The sequence below is a fragment of the Bombyx mori genome, chromosome 27 (genome assembly GCF_030269925.1).
Source record: "Bombyx mori chromosome 27, ASM3026992v2".
NCBI classification, from domain to species: domain Eukaryota; kingdom Metazoa; phylum Arthropoda; class Insecta; order Lepidoptera; family Bombycidae; genus Bombyx; species Bombyx mori.
In genome coordinates, this window is record NC_085133.1 from 1,731,879 (window position 1) to 1,751,031 (window position 19,153).

General features: G+C 36.2%; 1 protein-coding gene across 23 annotated transcripts in view; it reads left to right on the forward strand.

Annotated features, from left to right (window-relative positions):
- LOC101737983 (uncharacterized) overlaps window positions 1-18,722 on the forward strand; it is a 72,144-nt gene extending 53,422 nt beyond the window's left edge. For 10 of the 23 annotated variants that reach the window (XM_062676414.1, XM_062676415.1, XM_062676417.1 and 7 more), the window contains 9 exons: window positions 2,054-2,165; window positions 3,859-4,219; window positions 4,644-4,774; window positions 5,143-5,351; window positions 5,873-5,998; window positions 9,411-9,593; window positions 11,346-11,576; window positions 12,470-12,547; window positions 14,804-18,722. In XM_062676414.1, coding sequence (XP_062532398.1) covers window positions 2,054-2,165; window positions 3,859-4,219; window positions 4,644-4,774; window positions 5,143-5,351; window positions 5,873-5,998; window positions 9,411-9,593; window positions 11,346-11,576; window positions 12,470-12,547; window positions 14,804-15,210 — 1,838 coding nt within the window. In that variant the 3' untranslated portion in view covers window positions 15,211-18,722. Of the gene's footprint in view, window positions 1-2,053; window positions 2,166-3,858; window positions 4,220-4,643; window positions 4,775-5,142; window positions 5,352-5,872; window positions 5,999-9,410; window positions 9,594-11,345; window positions 11,577-12,469; window positions 12,768-14,803 lie in introns of those variants that run through there. The other 13 variants (XM_062676420.1, XM_062676421.1, XM_062676422.1 and 10 more) reach the window with 8 other exon arrangements.
- Window positions 18,723-19,153: the final 431 nt, after the last annotated feature.

Below are 19,153 nucleotides of genomic sequence, written 5' to 3' on the forward strand. Positions count from 1 at the left end.
CCAGATGGGGGAGGAAAGTCCTCGAATGGAGGCCACGGATGGGCACCAGGAGCGTGAGGCGACCTCCAACCAGGTGGACCAACGACTTAGTGCGCACGGTGGGAAGTCGTTGGATGCGGAAGGCGGAGGACCGCATTATGTGGAAGGCATTGGGGAAGGCCTATGTCCAGCAGTGGGCAGATAAAGGCTGATGATGACTTCAGTTCAGTCTTCTTGTAAAATAGATAAAAAAAATCGTACGAAGAAACGAAGGAAGAAGAGAAAAGGATCTCAAAAAACTTACAAACTTGAACTGGAAGTGTCAGACATTCTTGTATAGACAATCCGATAGAATACCGGCACTACCGGCGAGGCGTATACATTAAATGCTAAGAATTTACATGATTCCTACAACACGATTCATACCACATCCAACTAAAAATTCATCGCGCAAATGGCGCCCGCGGTCATTAAAATTTCACATCAAACCGCACAGGCGAGACTGCTGCGGATCTGCCTTTGAATTGTTTACACGATACATGCGTGAAGTTCTGAGATATTCAAATTAGTTGGGTGAGGCTGCGGTCCTAAGGGAGGCAACAGGCAATCTGGATAATAGCTATGTAAATAGAAACGTACTGTTTTACTTACTACACTTAAAACTTGAGACTTTAATTATGATAATAGGTGAACTACTTGATTTATTTAAAACGCCCATTGCCGTGCTCTCATAAAAATGATACAGTTATAAGACATCGCGGAGTATTTTACAAAATCCAGGCCGGTTTTAAGGCAAATCGCACATTCAGACATATTCAGACATTTGTCCTCTTTGGGAAAAGCTTTAAAGATGCCAGGAAAGATGCTATGCAATGTTGTAGTACATATCCCGCATATCCCCTAAGGCCCTCCGGAAAAAACAGGCTATTTAAAGTAATATATTGCTTTAAGATGACATTTTCGTTTGTCGTAATGAAGTTCAAAATAATGACGGCTCTTTTAAAGAAATAATCAGAACACAATTTAAATGTAGACGGTTGAAAGCAAACTTCACAAATACACCGTGAAATTTACTTACAAAAAGCCTTTGAAATATTTTTTTTGTTGAAAAACTAGTTCCGTGTACAGAATGTTATTGAACTGTGACAATCGAAGCGGTTTTCAATAGCCAAGATGAGAATAACAGATCAGGGCACAACGAATGTTGACCGGTCATTACAAAACAAACACATTAACGTAATTACCCGTATCCAGCTTGAGATTGGATGACTTAATGTGAGAGACACAAGATCGAATGTTTCATTGGTAGGAAAAATGGGCAGGATGATATTAAGATACCCGGAATTAGAGTGAGAACTTATAAATTATGAATTTAGCTAATAAAATAGGTGAGTATAGCTATGGCTGCAGATGGTATTAAACTAATACCTGTAGGGCAAGGTAATAATAATATGGCTCGCAAACTTTTGATTTATATTATATATGTTTCAATTCAGAGGTGAGCAACCTTTTTAATCAACGGGCCTATTTAAATTAAAAATTTTTTTTAGGAAATAAATAATTTAGGAAACTTTTCAAAAAAAGATTTCATATAAATATTTTAATGCAAAATAAAAACAAACAAGAAAAGAACAGAAAAATAAATTGATGGGAGAAAGTTGATAAAATAAATTTAATTTTACAAATTCTTGGCGGACCGCTTAAGCGACTCTCGGCCGCGTGTGGCTTATCCTTCTTCTAATTAATTACGAGATAGACTTATCTTACTTGATGACTTATATTATTAGGATCTAATCTAATATTTTCTAAAAGAGCGGTTGCCCGAATTCGCTAATTGCTACTACAAATGATGTAATCAACTACATCAAGATTTATCTTACACTAGCTTATTATATAAAAGTATTCTACATAGATAATTGTTTTGATGTATTATTCAGACAAAAAAAAGTTACCATAACATTTATATGAATTGCAAACAATACACTATTGTTACACTACACTACAATTAAACTATAATATCTACAGATGAAATTATCATTTTGTCGACTTTGACTTTACGAAAGGTTATCTTCAGGTTCAGTTGAGGTTGAGCCTCTCATGAACCACGTGGATGGTGACCACGACGAGGGCCATAAACGATATATCGAAGACTATTTGTGGAACGGCCAGAAACCAGGGGTCCAAAGGTAAAAATAATCTTTAAGAATTTCTATTTTCGATCAAAAATATACTTCATAAGTCGATATATCTAGATGACATGACATTGATTTCTCATAGTCCAGACATTTTTTCATGCAAATATTAATGTGTAATTACAGTCCTTATGAAGTATAATTTTAATTCCAATTATATGAATTCAGTATGTTTCTACAAATACATGCTTAATTTCAATAGAAATCGATATGTTTGTAAAAATATACTGGTCCAGCTTTGGCTTAACACGAAATCCATTAAAAGGCCTTCCAAATTGTATTACCTTAGTTTAATTTAATAGATTGTTTCATTTGTTCCTTAATATATTTTAGCATGCGTTAAAACTTATTTATTTTACATATAAAGTATAGTAATATGTATATTATAATTATCAAGGTTAATGTGTATTAATTTGGTGACATTGTACATAAGAAACAGTCTATACATGTTGAACGACAGAGCTTAATTAAAATCACATGAAATGCACTGTCACTGAGCTTTGCTTTAGCTAAAGCAGCTTTTTTGCAAGGGAATACGGCACAAATTAAAAAAACAGGGGACAGTCACTTACATCTATTCATTTCAGCTAACCTCATATACATGAACTAACAGATACATAACACGTGATTATCATGACACTAAACACGAATATGTAAAATCCGTTGAAAGCCGGATGTTGTGCAACATACAAACAATTAACTGTAAATAATGTTTTGAAATATATTAAACATTGTTAGATAAATAATTTCGTAACTTTTACAGGTGAAGAAATATCTTGAGCGAAATGTATTGCTACATGGCTTTCTATAAATGTGTTCAGCTTTTGTTTTTTGTTGAACGTAAAAAGAACCTTGTGGTAAAACGAAATAGGGTAACGAAATGAACCTTCCTAAATTACAAACAGATTACTATCTTCCTACTACATCATTACAGAAATTTAACTGTCTACATTAAAACGTTACAATACTAGTTACAATTTCACTTTTATTATCGTTTTAAGCATGTTACTTCTGAATTTAAAAGTTACCCATCCATACCTTTTCTTTATTATCTTTTCACTAACTTTTTCTTATGTATTCGTCCATACTGTGATCAGTTTAAGAACTATTTAGTTTTCATTGCAACATTCTTGTTCTTAGGAAGATCAATATTATCACGGAGCAAAATGTTGTCTAGGTTCTCTTTACGTTCCCGTTCTGCCCTCGACTTTTTAAAAAAAACAAGTAATAAAAGAAGCAGAACTGAGTCTAAATTTCGTTTTTGATATTTGCTTAACATTTTCAAATCTCCTCACGGTGGCGGTGTCTAGTCTAGGCGGAGTAGATTAGTCGAAATTAACTAGTACGGAATGAAAGCTAAATAGAATAATTTTTTTTAATTAATGTTCAATGTCCTGCACTGTTGGTGTGAACGTCCAAAAATGTTTTGATTAGATTTTGTATGTCGATGTATCACCACACTTGAACACCGAAATAATTGACGTCACAGGGCGTGAGCCCACACTATCTGTTCTGTCGGTCCTTCTAGACTCTTCTTAATTGAAACATCTTAACCTCACCATTGCGAGCTTGAAAATTATTTGAAGCATGTCTGTACTAATCCGGCTCGGCGCGAGTCGTTTCTGTTGCCGCATCATCATCGCAGACAACAACTCCAACCGTCTAAGACTTAAATGGAATTTTCCAGAAAATCGACGTTCCGTAACGCGCTATCGGCCCTCATATCCAACGGGGAGGATCGTTCCAAAGATAATAGGAAACGTTACAAAAGCGAGTACAAAAAGAAATTTAGACCGTTCTCTCAATACGTGTATGAGGCGTCTAAAGGGAAATTTACAAAATGCAGGGGTAAAGGGAAGTCGAATGAGGAGGCGAGCGAGAGGATGCTGGGGGAGAATCAGGGTTCTGGGGAGGGGGGTCAGGGTGGGGGTGTGGAGGACAGTGCCAGTACATTGCGGGCGGCCGGCCTGCAACCCCTGGGGCTGGCGCAAGGCGACTCTTGGTACAGGGAGGTTCTGGACTTGCGCAAGCGTGCCGGCGAGTACAAGGTCTGCGCCATAATCCTTCCTAAATTTATGAAGATAGCATAGAATTATTTCTAAATTAGCATATTTTTTTTATGTAAATAAAACATTTACAAAGGTTCGGTTTAAAATTCACAATGAATTATAGTCATTACCAAAAAGACGATAGCCGTAAATTAATTCACCTCGCTCTGAACGTAAAACAATGTTCATACAATTTCCAAGCTAGGAGAACAATGCGCTCTCATTCTCACATTGGAAATCTTATGATGTTTCCATGTTAAAGCTAATCGTCATTGTTCGTTTATGAAACTCTTCTGTTATTCTACTAAAATTATGGCGCTCGTGTTACGTTATGAACCAATTACTTTAATTGGTTGAACTTACAAAGTCGGACCACAAACATAGTCATGCTTGAACCATACTGAAAGTAGGCATTGATCGACAGTACCGCGGCTGGGGCACGGAACTGGCGCCAGAACACCTCACTCAGCTTTACAATAAGCAAATCGAGCTGTGGTACCAAGTGTCCCGCAGATCATCGCTGTCGGCATTATCACTCGCTTCCACCAATCACAAGTAAGTGATGCACATAATGGTATGCCAAGTCACATCCAGCTCTAAAGTTCTAGTAAACCTGTATACAATTCTCGTGTGTCCCTTGGAGCGGATCCATTTTATCATAAGTATAGTTGGCAAAAGCTGGTACTAAGCGAGAATGGCTTGAATAGCAAATAAAGCCATCGCAAGCAGTAGTTAAGCACATCATAACCCCTAGCTCGGCCATATTAAAATAACAAATATACCACTTAATCTTTGACAAACGGACGACGCTGAGCAAGGCTTCTGCATAGTAAAGTATAATAATAAATTCTGTGAATAAATTTGGTTTATAATTGAAAATCCAATACCGAATATCTATTGAACTCTCACCTAATACTCTTCAGGGTGCTGCCTCGAGACGAAAAAGACGGCAAAGAGTCCAAGAACCAATCCCCTAAGAAGTTTAGATCGTTCCGGTCGGCGCCCCACCAGTCGATCCACGCAAAACTTCAGGAAACGAAGGCCCTGGAGCGTTCCCCTCACAAGACCTCGCCCCAGAAGCAAAGGAAGAAGTTACAGGGACACAGTTTCGATGAGGGTGCTGCTTTAGATGGTACGTTACTAAACAAGGTCTTTGAAATACATTGCCGTTTGAAGAATGAAAGGAAACTTCAGACATTGTCTTCGACCTCAAATCTCAAGGGTGGCCACCAACACCCCATAGGCTAGTGTCGTGAACTTGTAATCCGTCTCTTGCAACTTTTTTTCCTTTTCTTTTCTTTTTCCTACCTATGTTGATAGCCTCGAGAGGCTATTTCAGCTTCACTCCAACGTGTAAGTAAGCTCACGGGGTTCAAACCGGGAGTGTTGTTAACACTGGCCCTAGCAAGAGCAGTGCTTCGCAGAATCTACCACCGGATCGGAAACGTGACCCACTGAGAAGATCCGGCGAGAAATTCAGTAGACTGTGTCTATGGATTAATTTATTCGTCGAGCCCTTCGCCGCAAGCGACGGGTTCGGCGAGCACGATGACCGGTGCTTGAGATACCTAAAAGCACCGTTAATGGATCGGGGCTTGTAACAAAAGCGGTCTCAATGTTAAGAAGCGTACGTATTTAAGTGATATCCTTCAGGAGTAAAGACCGGTGAGAACTCGGCATTCAAGTCCCCGCGACGCCGCCCCCGCTCCGCGGACCCCGCCCCCGCGCATCTCAAGCATGCGCCCAACGGACACGACGCGCGACCCATCAAACCGAGCGGTATGTACACAATTAACAATATCTTCCAGAAGATAGAGAAGAAGACTGTTAGTACTTTAAACCCGCTTGGGTAAATAGCACCATACAGAGTTTATCTTTGTCGCGATTTAAGGGTTAAAAGGCAGGATACTCTTTAATCGCATTTACAAGCCAAAAGCCGTCTTGGCCTAAGGAATAATGTACCTTTTGTTCCGAAAAAACATTACCACGGGAGACTAAACAAACACTTGGCCTTGACCAGTCGCACGAAGCCGCAAATATCAGCTAGTAATAAACACATAAAGAAATTAAAACCTCATGTCTCATGAAGTAGCGGTTTTCATTGTGTTATGGCTGCAAGCTAATTTGTCCTTGAATTTCGTCTACCCGTCTATAACAACGATAAAAACCTCTAACACACGCGCAACCATGATTGAATTAGCTGTAAACGCTTTGATGTTCGTAATGTTAATAATGATGTGTGAAGACACAGTATTCATGTCGCTGAGTCTTTATGCGTTTCTGGCACCTTCAGGGCTAGAAATTTTTTTGGCGGGAACACGAGGAACTAACGAATGTTTATTTAGGCTCAGACGTGGGATAATTGTGGCTTATTAACCGTTTAGTTCAGCGGTCGGGGAACCGAGGTAAATTATCCCAAATGGAGTAAAATGACATTTTGAGGGCTAAAAATGAAACTTTTGTGCGTAAAAAGTATTATACATTGAAGTGAAACTTCTTTACAATCGTTAAATTTTTAGTTATTGTTTTCTTTGAATAATATTAAAATAAATATGAAAGATGATATTTGATATAAGATATTATAATATTAATAATATTAAAATGAATAATATTAAAAATATGAAAGATGCTAAAAGAAGCGATTTCGTTTTTTTTTTTGTTCTTCGCCATGGGGTAATATCAACTTACACAACAATATTTCGGGGTAATAATTAAAAAAGTTCCCCGACCGCTGGTTTAGTTGTTCGTGTGGATAAATAAAACAAAGTCACAGGACGGATTAGCGGACTCGAGTGATTCCGAAAAGTCCACTAAGTTTCTTTGTAAACCCTCAAAAATTCACTGGGACATTATTTCATTTCATCTCATCTCGTATCATTTCATTTCATTTCTTTTCATTCAGCACAACTGATTAAAGGATTCAGATAAATCAATTTTATTTTATTTCACATTTCTTATTTAACAAATTAATTTAATTGAGGCTGAGATTTAATAAACGCGGGGCTACCAACAATAACATCGCAAAAAACCGGTTGTCATAATGAAAAAGAGAATGAAGAATAATGGAAGTAAAAGTAACCAGCCAGAGACGTGGTTAAATTGTTTTAAAGAAACAACTATTCCTATAGGCCATGACTGCATAAAACCAATTCTAAGATAAAGACATAAAAATAAATAGTAATTATTTGAAAGCTCGTTGCAGCTACTTTTAATTTAAATGTCGAAACGTTGATTGTAATATATAGTTTTTTTTTATTGCTTAGATGGGTGGACGAGCTCACAGTCCACCTGGTGTTAAGTGGTTACTGGAGCACATAGACATCTACAACGTAAATACGCCACCCACCTTGAGATATAAGTTATAAGGTCTCAGTGTAGTTACAAGGCCTGCCCCATTCTTCAAACCGAAACGCATTACTGCTTCACGGCAGAAATAGGCGAGGTGGTGGTACCTGCGCGGACTCACAAGAGGACCTACCACCAGTAAAATTGTAGTAGTATGTAGTTACTATCTACGAAACTAAAATATATTGTTTTATCGTCAGCGGGCATGTATTTGCGTCAACTATATAAGGTGCATTCACTCAAATTCATCTCATGTCAGCTCGTTTTATATAAATTCTCATCTCATAACCAATTTCAGATAAATCAAATTCAATTTAATTTCTTCATCGATTTTCACACAAAAAAGAACGTAAAGAAGGTTTGCCTAAAAGAACAGAATGCAAGCTATTAAACAATTTCAAAAAAGAAGTCATCATTTTATAAAATATCTGTGTTACCTATAATATTTAAAATAATTTAAGTAAATAAACTCTTTTACTAACTACTTAGTTATAAATACATGAAATGTAATTAAATAACCTTTATAACTCAGTTTATTCGCATTCGTGCAAAAAGAGTTGTGAAATTAACTAAATTGACATTTAATGACTACACAAGCGACAACGACTTTGCATTTTATTTACTACAAATTATATACCTTTTTTTTATTAAACTACATTTAATGAAATAAGAGTACATTTTTGTGCGTGTACACTTAGTTTTTACGTAACAAAAATAAGTGAAACGTCTTATTTCATCCAAATAATGTATCTAATTTTCTGGGCTAAACGACAAAAAACTCTAAAAATTGATTGTTAAAAAACAAAGTGACGCGTGACGAAAGGTTCACTGAACTCAACTGCAAATGGCGTCAATCGGCAATCAAGCGAGCATCTTTTTAAATGTTTCCACTAGTTTTTCTGACGTATTTTTGCCTTGTTAAACTTAAAAGTAGTATTGTCAAACTATAAGATCGACCATAAATGGAATAGTTTACGTTTGAGGGCCGAAAGCCGCTATAAATGATCGCAATGAAGTTCTATTTCATAACAAAACCAATATAAAGTATTAGCTACTCAAAGTTGAGGTGATATTTTACTTAGTAAATAACCTATTTCTTTAGTTCTAATGCCGGGTATTGGAACCACACTCGAGTAGGCACCACCACCCTACCTGTTTCTGCAGCAAAGCAATCTTATGTTCCGATCTTAAAAATTTGGACCGGCATTAAGTATACAATACAACTGGATCACTTTACACCAGTTGGATCGTTATCTCGGTCTTCCATCTGTGCAATACCTAAAAAAAAACAAATATTTAATTTACTATTCAATATTTCATTAAATATATTTACATAAATTATTCCTTTACCTACTGTGGAGTTTTCAAAGTCATACCAGCCTAAAAATCGTATTGTTCCAAATTCCAAATCTGTGTTATCGATACATATTGTAATAATTTAAAATAACAATACGAGAATTTATTTTATAAAAGATTTATAAAGGATTTATTTTTATTAGAATGGAATGATTATAAATATTTTCTTTTCTTATATGTGTGTTTTATCTGTCTTCCTTAAAAGTTAACGTTGAACTGGTTGTCTAGATTTCAAATAGATATAGTGAAATTTATAAATATATATTTGATTAATGTTGTCTTCCTGCTTGTTGCTTGTTCCTTCCCTGTTGGCTAGATTTTGAGATAGTGGCTCATTTACTATGATTTTGAAAGTCTCATTAAAAAAAATGTTTAATTAACTTTGATCATATATACCAATTTTTTTTTTTACATAAATGTCGACTTAACACAGTCTTTTGAGCCACGCTCTCAGCAGCCAGAAAGTTAGTAGTGAATAAATTTCTTGTAGGTTTGCCGTTGAATAAGGGGAGTAGTGATAGAGTTAGGTCGACGACAAGGGGTGGGCGTTCACCATCAGCGCCTTCAGGAAAAATTGGGGCTGATGGGGCCGAGGCCAAGGCTAACGGTGACCTGAGCGCCTCCGACAGAGGCCGCCGCAGCCGGAGCGTCTCTAAAATCGGCATAAAATTGGGTGCGTAAAAAGGTGACTGTAATGTTGCGTCGACGCGCTGTGTTGTTGGAGTATTCAGTGATAGAGCTTTATTAGTTTGGGCTTAAGATTATGGATTGGCGATCTGTACAGTACGGCCTAATGTGGCTTCAGTGTCGATGTGTATATTTTTTTTATTATCATTTGCTGTCCCTTTCGATTGTATTGTGTATATATAATATGTTACAGTTTAAGTGAGAGTCATACGATTTCTGAAACAAATCTCTGATTCTCAATGATAGTATCATTCACTAATAAGAGTGATTGTTAAGCATAACATATTATCTAACTATTGAAAGGGACGACAAAATATTGAGAAATTATTATTATGATTATATTTAAAACGAAAAAAATCCATCCGCACAAACAATTTACGTCTCAAAATCGAAAAATTTTGTTATTGATTTTAATAGGATATTTTTTTTTGGCATCAGTGCGTCTACGCAACGCCAGGTCACACCGCCGGAGCACGCACCGAACATCGCATTTTCGCTACACACGTCCGTGTGATTGTACGTCCGTGCTGTCTGTGTGTCACATTGCACACCGCCCTATAGTTACAAAACGTATATGTGTGTTATTTGCGTAACTGCAATTCTTATGTGTTTATATTGTCAATTAATGAAATTACCGATTAATTCCTAGCATTTGCTGATAAATTTCAATCAATAATAGTATATACATAAATATAAATCAATACTGGATACTAATATTTTTTTTTTATTTGACACAGCGATCCGATTTAAATATAAAACAAAATTAAATGGTAATAGTGTCGATTTCTTTATCTAAATGAATGATATTACAGTTTTCTCTAATGCAATCTGATGACAATGTGCAACAAACATATTGTTAATATGAATGTTTCAGTATTTTTACGTCTGTATTGAAGTCAGCTTCTAATGATCTTATATCGGAAATACATGTGTTTTTAATGTGTATTTTAGTATAGAAATGTGTTCGTTTAGCTAAATGGTATATGTGGTTATCTATATTATGCACACTATTATTTAAGGCGTTATTACCACGATTTTCACTATTGCGGGTTCTCGATATGTTTCTCGATTTATGTTTTTAAAGTAAAGGTATGTCGCGACTAATCATCGAGTTGCAGTGGTAACACACAGAAATGGATTAAAAAGAGGGTAGAAATTTTTGTCTGCTGCTAACATCCTACCCGCAGTCTTCAGTCTACCCGTGATCTTGGTGCTTGCTGAAACAGCCCGCTGAGTTTCTCACCGGATTTTCTCACCGGGTCGCGATCCCGATCCGACAGTAGATGCATTCGCGAAGCAGCTGACCTTGAGTTGTTAGATCTCCTTCGGAGGCTCTCTGGCGGCTGTTAGCTAATCCCACCCCTACTGGCTGTGGCCCATCTGTCCTGGTAAATCTGGGGCTGCCAATAATCCTTCCTTCACAAAAAAAACAGTCGAAATATCGCGAACTCATTAAAAGTGAAAATCGTTGTCAGATTCCGTCAAAATATAATAATTTGTATACTATGTGTCTATGCACGATTACTAGATGTATCTACTTCTTAGAAATTTTAATTTGCATGTGCCGTTAAAGGCTTTTGGTTTTTTCCGGATCTATTGTTTTTTTTTTTTGTTCTTTTTTTAAGCAATTCTTTTCAAGAAACACCGTTATGATCATCCAGGAGCAAAAGTACACTGAACACATGTCCAGAACATCGTGCTTTACGGTAACTGATCTTAGATTGAATCTCATTTTTAGATGACGAAATACCATCGCACCGCAGCGCTTCGGTCGCTAAAGACCACTTCTTCGACGATTCGCCCGTGGTCAAGTCTCCACCTGAACCGACCCGGGTCAAATCCCCGGAGCAGATGAACATGCGCTCCCCGGATCCGGTCAACTGGACAGTGCCCCTGGACACCGGCAAAACGTTTACGGTGACGCAAAACGTTAAAAACGGTGAGCCGCGTAAATTTATCGGTAATGTAGGTAGGTTTTAGTCGTGAGTTTTTTTTTTCGAGTTATACTTTTTCTAAACTGAAACTGATGTTACGAAATTTTTATTGTAATAAAAAAGCAAATCAAACTTCGTGATGTGTAAATATTAAGTAAGGTAATATAAAAAAAAAATACAACTATCCTCCTACTCACCTCTAATGTTTAAAGGCTACCTAATAAAAAAAAGGTAATTAATATTAAAAATTATGTTCTTTGTACTCATGACTTTTTTAGGATAGATAACCTAAGAACCAGAAGTATGTGTTAGATTTATATTTAAAAATTCAACACAAATTCGTAAAATCGGTTTCATGAAACAAGTCCTGTACAATGAGTATCTTATTCGATAGCCGGTCCTTTTTTCCTTACTTATCTAAAACGGGTCATTTGATGACCGCTATATCAACTTACGAATGAGATACTCCTTTAAAATACCACTAAACCCAAGATTTGTGAATTGTAAAGCAGTAAATAGGATAGATAGAGCTAAACAAGCCGTCACACCGTCATGCCACTGACACTTGACTCATTAAAACTCATGTGAGACATGTTTTCTTTGAGACACCCCACAATAGTGTAACGGAGCGTAGAGCTTGCAACACTGACACGAACACGGATTTGTCATGTGCATTGTTAGTTACAGAAATAATACTCGAGACTACGCATTGAGATTTTGAATCATACTTTTTTTTAACATTCGTTTTCATATTTTTGTAAGATTTATTTTTACATTGTCCCGTTTAAAAAATCTCTGTCTACTGAAATATTTGAATTTTGAAAACGTCAAATGTCAAAAATACAATTTCTGAACGTTTCCGTAGACATAGAACGTAATTCATCGCACCACGACGCCACAGATCATACAAACGCTCACCATATTTCAGATGAGAGCATTAAGCGCCCTAGCTCTGAGTTTAAGAGTGGCTCCATAGCCGAAGAGGGTGTCATCGTGAAGCCGGCAGGTACGACGAACACAGCCACCGCCTAGACCATCGGCCATACACTATCAGTGTGACATAGCGTCATGGGACAGCGACCTCTATAAGGAAACTCTTATAAAGATCGCTTCCACATAAGCACGACACACGACCCGACACGGAAAAAAAATTATATAATCTGTTTTTATATTATTATAATTATTGACTAGTTCATGATTAAATTGTGTTAATCAATTAACTAAAAGATGCTTTTATTTATTTTGTCCGTACTCTGCTGAAGCGACGACCACGTATGTATACACTTGTCTGTGTGTGTCTGTTTCGATGTTTGCATACACTATCACTGTGCGCACTTTGATTCTTATCGTTTCTATTCATGTCATTTACGATCGTTCACAATGCATGATGTCTTCTAACGCAAAACGGGGTGCTATTTGAAAAGTTTTCACTGTGTTCTATTAGTAATAAAACTCTTCTGTGGTGGACTATTTCTGGGAATGCCTTAAATGATAATTCGGTGACTAATAAACTCTGGTTCCTTAGAGAAATTGTGCCGTAACTTAGTTATTTATCAAACCATAGAAAACAGATAAACTCGTCACACATATTTGCAATGTTAATTGGATTCACTAAGCTCCAATACCTTTGCGGATAATCTAAGTTCTGTCGCTAGCGTTTAGTTTTGTGGCAATCGAAAAAATATTTTAGTTTGACGATGCGATATATCTTCGCTCTGTTATGAACCCAAGCGGAGAGATCGAGTGGTTTGTTGATTGGTAGGATTTCATTGAAACTCTATAAGTAGCTTGGTTAAGTTTTGTGTCAGTCGCATTCAGCCGACCAAACGTTGTGGGGCCCAACCAAAACAACAGAGCAAGAACCTGTAACTAAGCCATCCTGAAAACAAATTAATCGGTCGGGGAAGGTCTTTTTTCGAGTCCGACTATTCAGCATCATGGCGATATTGCCATATCAACCTTGATTAATGTTGTCATCATCAAGACCTTTCCACCTCTCCTGGTGAAACTGGAAAGGCCTCCGGGCGACCAGTAATCCATCAATCATAAAAAACCTTTGCCTTACCTCTATCATCATTTTCGCAATATCAACGGTAGTCACTAACCCTGATATACTGAACGGAATATACTGAAGTGCATTAGTGACAAGCGAATTGATACCGGAGCGATTGTTGTGGGGAAGGCTATATCCAGCAGTGAACGTATGTGGCTGAAAAAAGAGCAGGAAGCATACATGGTCTTTAAATAATTATGTACCACGAGAAAATATTATCGATAAAAGATTTAATAATGACATTTTAATACTATTGGGATCATAAAACTGATTTCGTTCGACTATAAGTCACGGCACCACTTCTCTAGGAAAGCAGTGCGTTACCTTCAGTATAAGTTTACTATTGAACAATCAAAGTAATTTCAGTATTTCCTAACACCCCTCAATTGTAATTAATTGTTCTTAGGTATCGCGTTGTTAAGTTAAAAATTTATAAATATAAAGGGGTAAATTAATACACTAATAATAAATTTTACGGACTTCCACGTTCATCCATTTGTTCTAATAAAGTCGCTTGCATGATATATGTGTTAGAAAATTTCCGACTTCTTAGGTAAGAGTTCAGCATGAGAAATGGAACGAAATGCTTAGAAAATTCGTTTAGAGGTGGCTTGTGATAGAAAAACGAAACTAGAATCACTACTGTCTGTTAAGTTATCAATGAAAAGTTCATAGTTTAGATAATTTTTCATCATGTTTTTGGTCTGGAACTGATAATATTTTGATGTATTTAGTGATCAATTATTTAAAGACTTATCTTTTAGAAAGTGATAAAGGAATTCTATGTCTATTGCAGAATAGGTATTTCATTGAGTTAGGCAATAGGCAGTTTAATTTAGCGGTAGGCAGCGGCTTGGCTCTGCCTCTGGAATTATGAAAGCCATATTGGGCCATAGCTCGTCTGCCTACGAGGGCAATCAAAATAAAACTTGGTATTTCCCCGAAGCTTAACCAAAGTAGTCCAATACAACAATCATAGGCTTTCTGCTATAGATTGGCATAATTAGAAGCAGTTAGCAGAATAAATGTGCTTTAAATGTTGCACGGGAGTTTCAAATAGAAAGGTTCATATTAACAACAACGGTCAAATTACAATGTCGCTAATATATGGAACATATATATATATCAAAATTTCAATTTTATATGAAACTCCTTGAACATTCAAATCGTTAGGAATATAAAAGTTACGAACTGTCAATGATGTTACAGAAATCGCTCCGATCTATCACCAGCAGATGTCTCCGATACGATCGTTGAAGTTGAAAAGTGAGTCGCCGACTAGCCTTAGCAAACGCACCGATAAGACCCCAACCACACCCGTCAGCCTCACTCCCATTGACGAAACCAAGACCCTAGACATGAACAAGGTCAACGGCTTCAATGGGATGACAAGCAACGAACTGACCCCCGAGACTCCAACGCAAGAGCCAATTAAAGAGAAAGAAGTGATTAAGAAACCTACTGAGGCAACTCAGGTAGCGCCGGGAGTGGTCGACACCACCGTTGTGAATGAAACACCAACTGCAGGAGGAGGTCTTACTGCTGCAGAGGTGCTAGAGCGCGCTCGCACAAGGTTCGACAAATTCTGGGGCAAAAAAGAGGAAGACAACGTTTAGTCAGGATTATAGAATAACTTTCAACTGTAAATGAATATGTTTTGGCTTTGGTGTTATTATTATTACAAACTACATTATAAAACATAAAAGTATTTTACGAATTTAGCAAAAGTTGTACGACAATTCATTCTGTAATAATACTGCAAAGGTAAAACATATGTATTTACAGTTACAAAGTACAAGGAAAGTAGGAAAATTTAAATTGCAGTGTTTATAACCTGAAACATGAAAAGCTTCGCTTTTTAACGACTACCGTATTTCTATGTATATTTATTTGTAATTTATTATTGTGACGATCACTGTCTATATGATAGGAGTGTGGTGGCTTGTGATAGTAGAAAGTCGAAAATCATAATATAGCCGTGTAGTTTGGTGTTGGTATATATCTTAATTTTAAAGTTGCCAACAATAATTATTCCTAAACGAGATTAATTTATTTTTGTCTTCAATCGTTTAGTTTATCGAATCAGTTTGTATACCTGTAGTCTGTGTTGCCACTCACCTTAATTAACTTAAGCAGAATGTTTACGTTTTTGTTATGTTAACAATAAGGTCATTATGTAATGGTGTTATGGATTTAGCATCCGAAAATTATAGTAACTTAATTTACATGTTATAATATTAATGTGTGGATATGATTTTAAGCTTACGAAATGTAGCCCCAATTTCATAGATACTGCTAAGATATTTTTTTCATTATAGCAAATGATTCCAAACAATTTACGTTGTAAGTCCAGCAACAGATACTGTTCATAAAACTAACAAACGTAATCCGACTAAAAATACCTTATGTAATTGTACTAATGGCAAGCTGCAAAGTATACATAAAATAATGAAAAGCCGTCCAACGTAGATTTTTACGACGGAGTTATTTTTAATTTAGCAAACACATATTTAATAATTAAACTTTGGCCAATTCAAAATTTAAAAAAAATCGAACGCTGTTAACCAATCACATTGCGGCTGTTAAGCCTTCAATAAATGTCATTTTTGGCGCCAAAGTAAATCTGAAAACAGTGATTCATAGATTGTTTAGTGTTAAATTAAACATGGAGTTATCATTCAAATCATGCCGTTTATGTCTATCCGAGACCGAATTTAACGTTTCATTATACGGAAATTACTGTCGCAGAACTAACATGGTGGAAAAAATTTTAGTTTGTTTGAAAATAGTCATCGAAGAAACAGATTCGTTTAATACGATCTGTTACAAATGCGCCGAAAATGTTGAAAGATACTACAATTACATTATGTTCGTTAAAAAATCGCAAACAAAGCTAGTACCATCACAACAAGTCGACAATCCTTCGATAAAACGCCATCACATAACCTCTTACGTTCGTGAACAAGTCATAGATGCTGATTATACTTTTTCATTCCTTGAAACGAACAACGAAGAAAAAAAATACAAAAACAACGCTTCTAGTCCGTTTTTCTCTTATTTTTCGCCGCCAAATACTGTGAAAAGAGCCAATGAGCACGTCTGGAAGCAGCCTCAAATAAAAGAAGACAGTGACGAAATACGCATCCGGAGGCAACGTAAGCCAGATAAAGTTCGACATCATTCTAGTGATCTATTCGAATCGCAATCACAAGACAATGAAGAGGATCCTAGAACATTCGATTGGAAGCTAACTCCGGACGATAACTTAATAAAACGAATCAGAGAAAAATGCTTCAAACGATCTGACTTTTAATAAAATAAATTGTTGTTTTCGTTTCCATTAAACTTTGATTCGTTTACTTGTTCGTTTTACGTATTATATTTTTTGAAACGTTTATTTTTGTTCTCTTGTAAACTAAATTTTGATTTTGTTCTTGTCTTGATTGAATTTAAACTTCAATATCAACCCGTGTACATATTAATATATACTTACACGTTACACAGGAGATACACTCGATGTCTTGTACAGAGTTTTGAACAATATATATTGTGATAGAAGCTGTTTTTTCAATTCGGAAATGACAAGATTTGACTGTATAATTAATTTGTTATGGATTCTTTAAGGTTAGCTTGTGATTTTTTTCGCCACTTAACCCAATTTTGAGTACTAGTAATCGAATTACAAAACGACTATTGTTGAAGATCGGTCCAGATAGCGTGTCTATCTACTTCCTAGTTCAATAATTAAGTCGACCTTGAAGACACCTTGATATTTAGACATGTACATTTAAATAAATTTGGATATTGTCAAGATATAAGTACTTAATATGATTTTGGGATTCTGTAGACAGGGTAATTAGACGAAAACTCTTTGAAGTAGAATATGATATTCGAAATATGTTTTTTTTTCTTCGATTTTTTTGTGTAATAAATGTTAGAAAGTATTTCTCAATTTCAATATTGTGTTTTTTTTTAATTAAATGTTCACCGTAATGTTATTCTGATAAAATTCATTGGCTTAAACTCTTAAAAAATTTAATCGTAACATATTAATGTGTCTGCAGTGGTTGATACATTGTCGAGATTTGGAAATATATCGATCTAAACTAAAATAATTCATTTTTTTTTTTTAAAACTCCATAAAACTTTAGGACAAACTGTTCTCGTGTTAATAATTTTCATGCAGTCAAATGATCCGTTATGTATTCCACCACTAGCTTCAACATCTGCGTGTTGAGGTTGGTCACATAGAAGCAGTTCCACCAAATCATAATTAAAATCTTTCAGTTCAATAACAATGAAAAGAGAATTTTAGTTTAATACTAGAGAGAGAACGCACTATATTTAATGACGTCATATTACAAACACCCTAGAAAGTCTATAGCAACTGGTTTTAATTGTGAACGCGGGCGGTAATACACCAGTAGTGGTAGTGGATTCATTCGCGAAGCAGTTGCTCTTGAGTTGTTAGGTCTCCTCTGGAGGCGCTCGGGCAGCTGTTAGCAAATCCCACCCCTGAGTCTGAGTCTTTACTCGCCCACCTGTCCTGATGAAACTGGAAAGGCCTCTGGGACACCAGTAATCTTTCATTAATAAAAAAAAACACCGCGGGCTACTAACCTGTTTATTTTTGAACAAACTTCAAAATAGGGGGGAGGTTAACAATTTGAATTCATTTTTTGCATTTACTTTTGTGTGAATGAACAGACTTTGGTAATTCTTTTTTATTTGAAAGCTCACTCAAATCTTACTTTAAATCTGACCGGTACTGTTTGAGTTATCCTTTAATAATGCTTATTCAATTAACTTCGACTGCATTGCTCATTTTATTAAGACGAAATCAGTGGTAAAATTTTGTATTATTTCAATACCTACACGTAACGCACCCAGCCGAGTATATTTACAACGACAGACACAGTAATATGATCAAATCATTTAAATGTACCATCAAGTTCCTCTTATTATTTTCTGCGCACAAAAACAAGCAGGCCCTGTCCACTGTGGCGTAGAGAAACGATAGGTAACAAAATGTATCTAAAATAAATTTTTAGCTTTGCTACGGATTTGTACTAGCGTTCTCCGTTTTCAGTTGTTATCGAAATGGACACTAAATAAACATTGGAAAATATTTTGTTGTTTTAATATCCGTATTCGACTTTAGACTCAATCGCGGGCACAGGCAAAATGTGCGGTGATGGCTCTTAAATTCAAATAATTAAGATCTTACATGATAAAAGTCTGCTTATAAAATACGATTATATATTTTTGTCTTTTCGTATCGTGCGTTCGTGGCGCCGCCGCCCCCTTAAGCCCTACCTACTCCTACTAAGGTAACTCCTACCCTTCATATCAAAACGCGTGACTACTTCGCAACAGACACGGGCAGAATCGTCCTTACCCGCACACTCGCAATACGCTCTACTGACAATAGTAACCTTTCCTATCCAACTACCCTCTATTTTCTATTTTGAATACCATTGGCAGGTCGTCACGCAGGCTGGCTCAAATAAGTAGTCGTAGTGTAATATCAATGTTTCACATATGCCAGCCTTCCCGCAA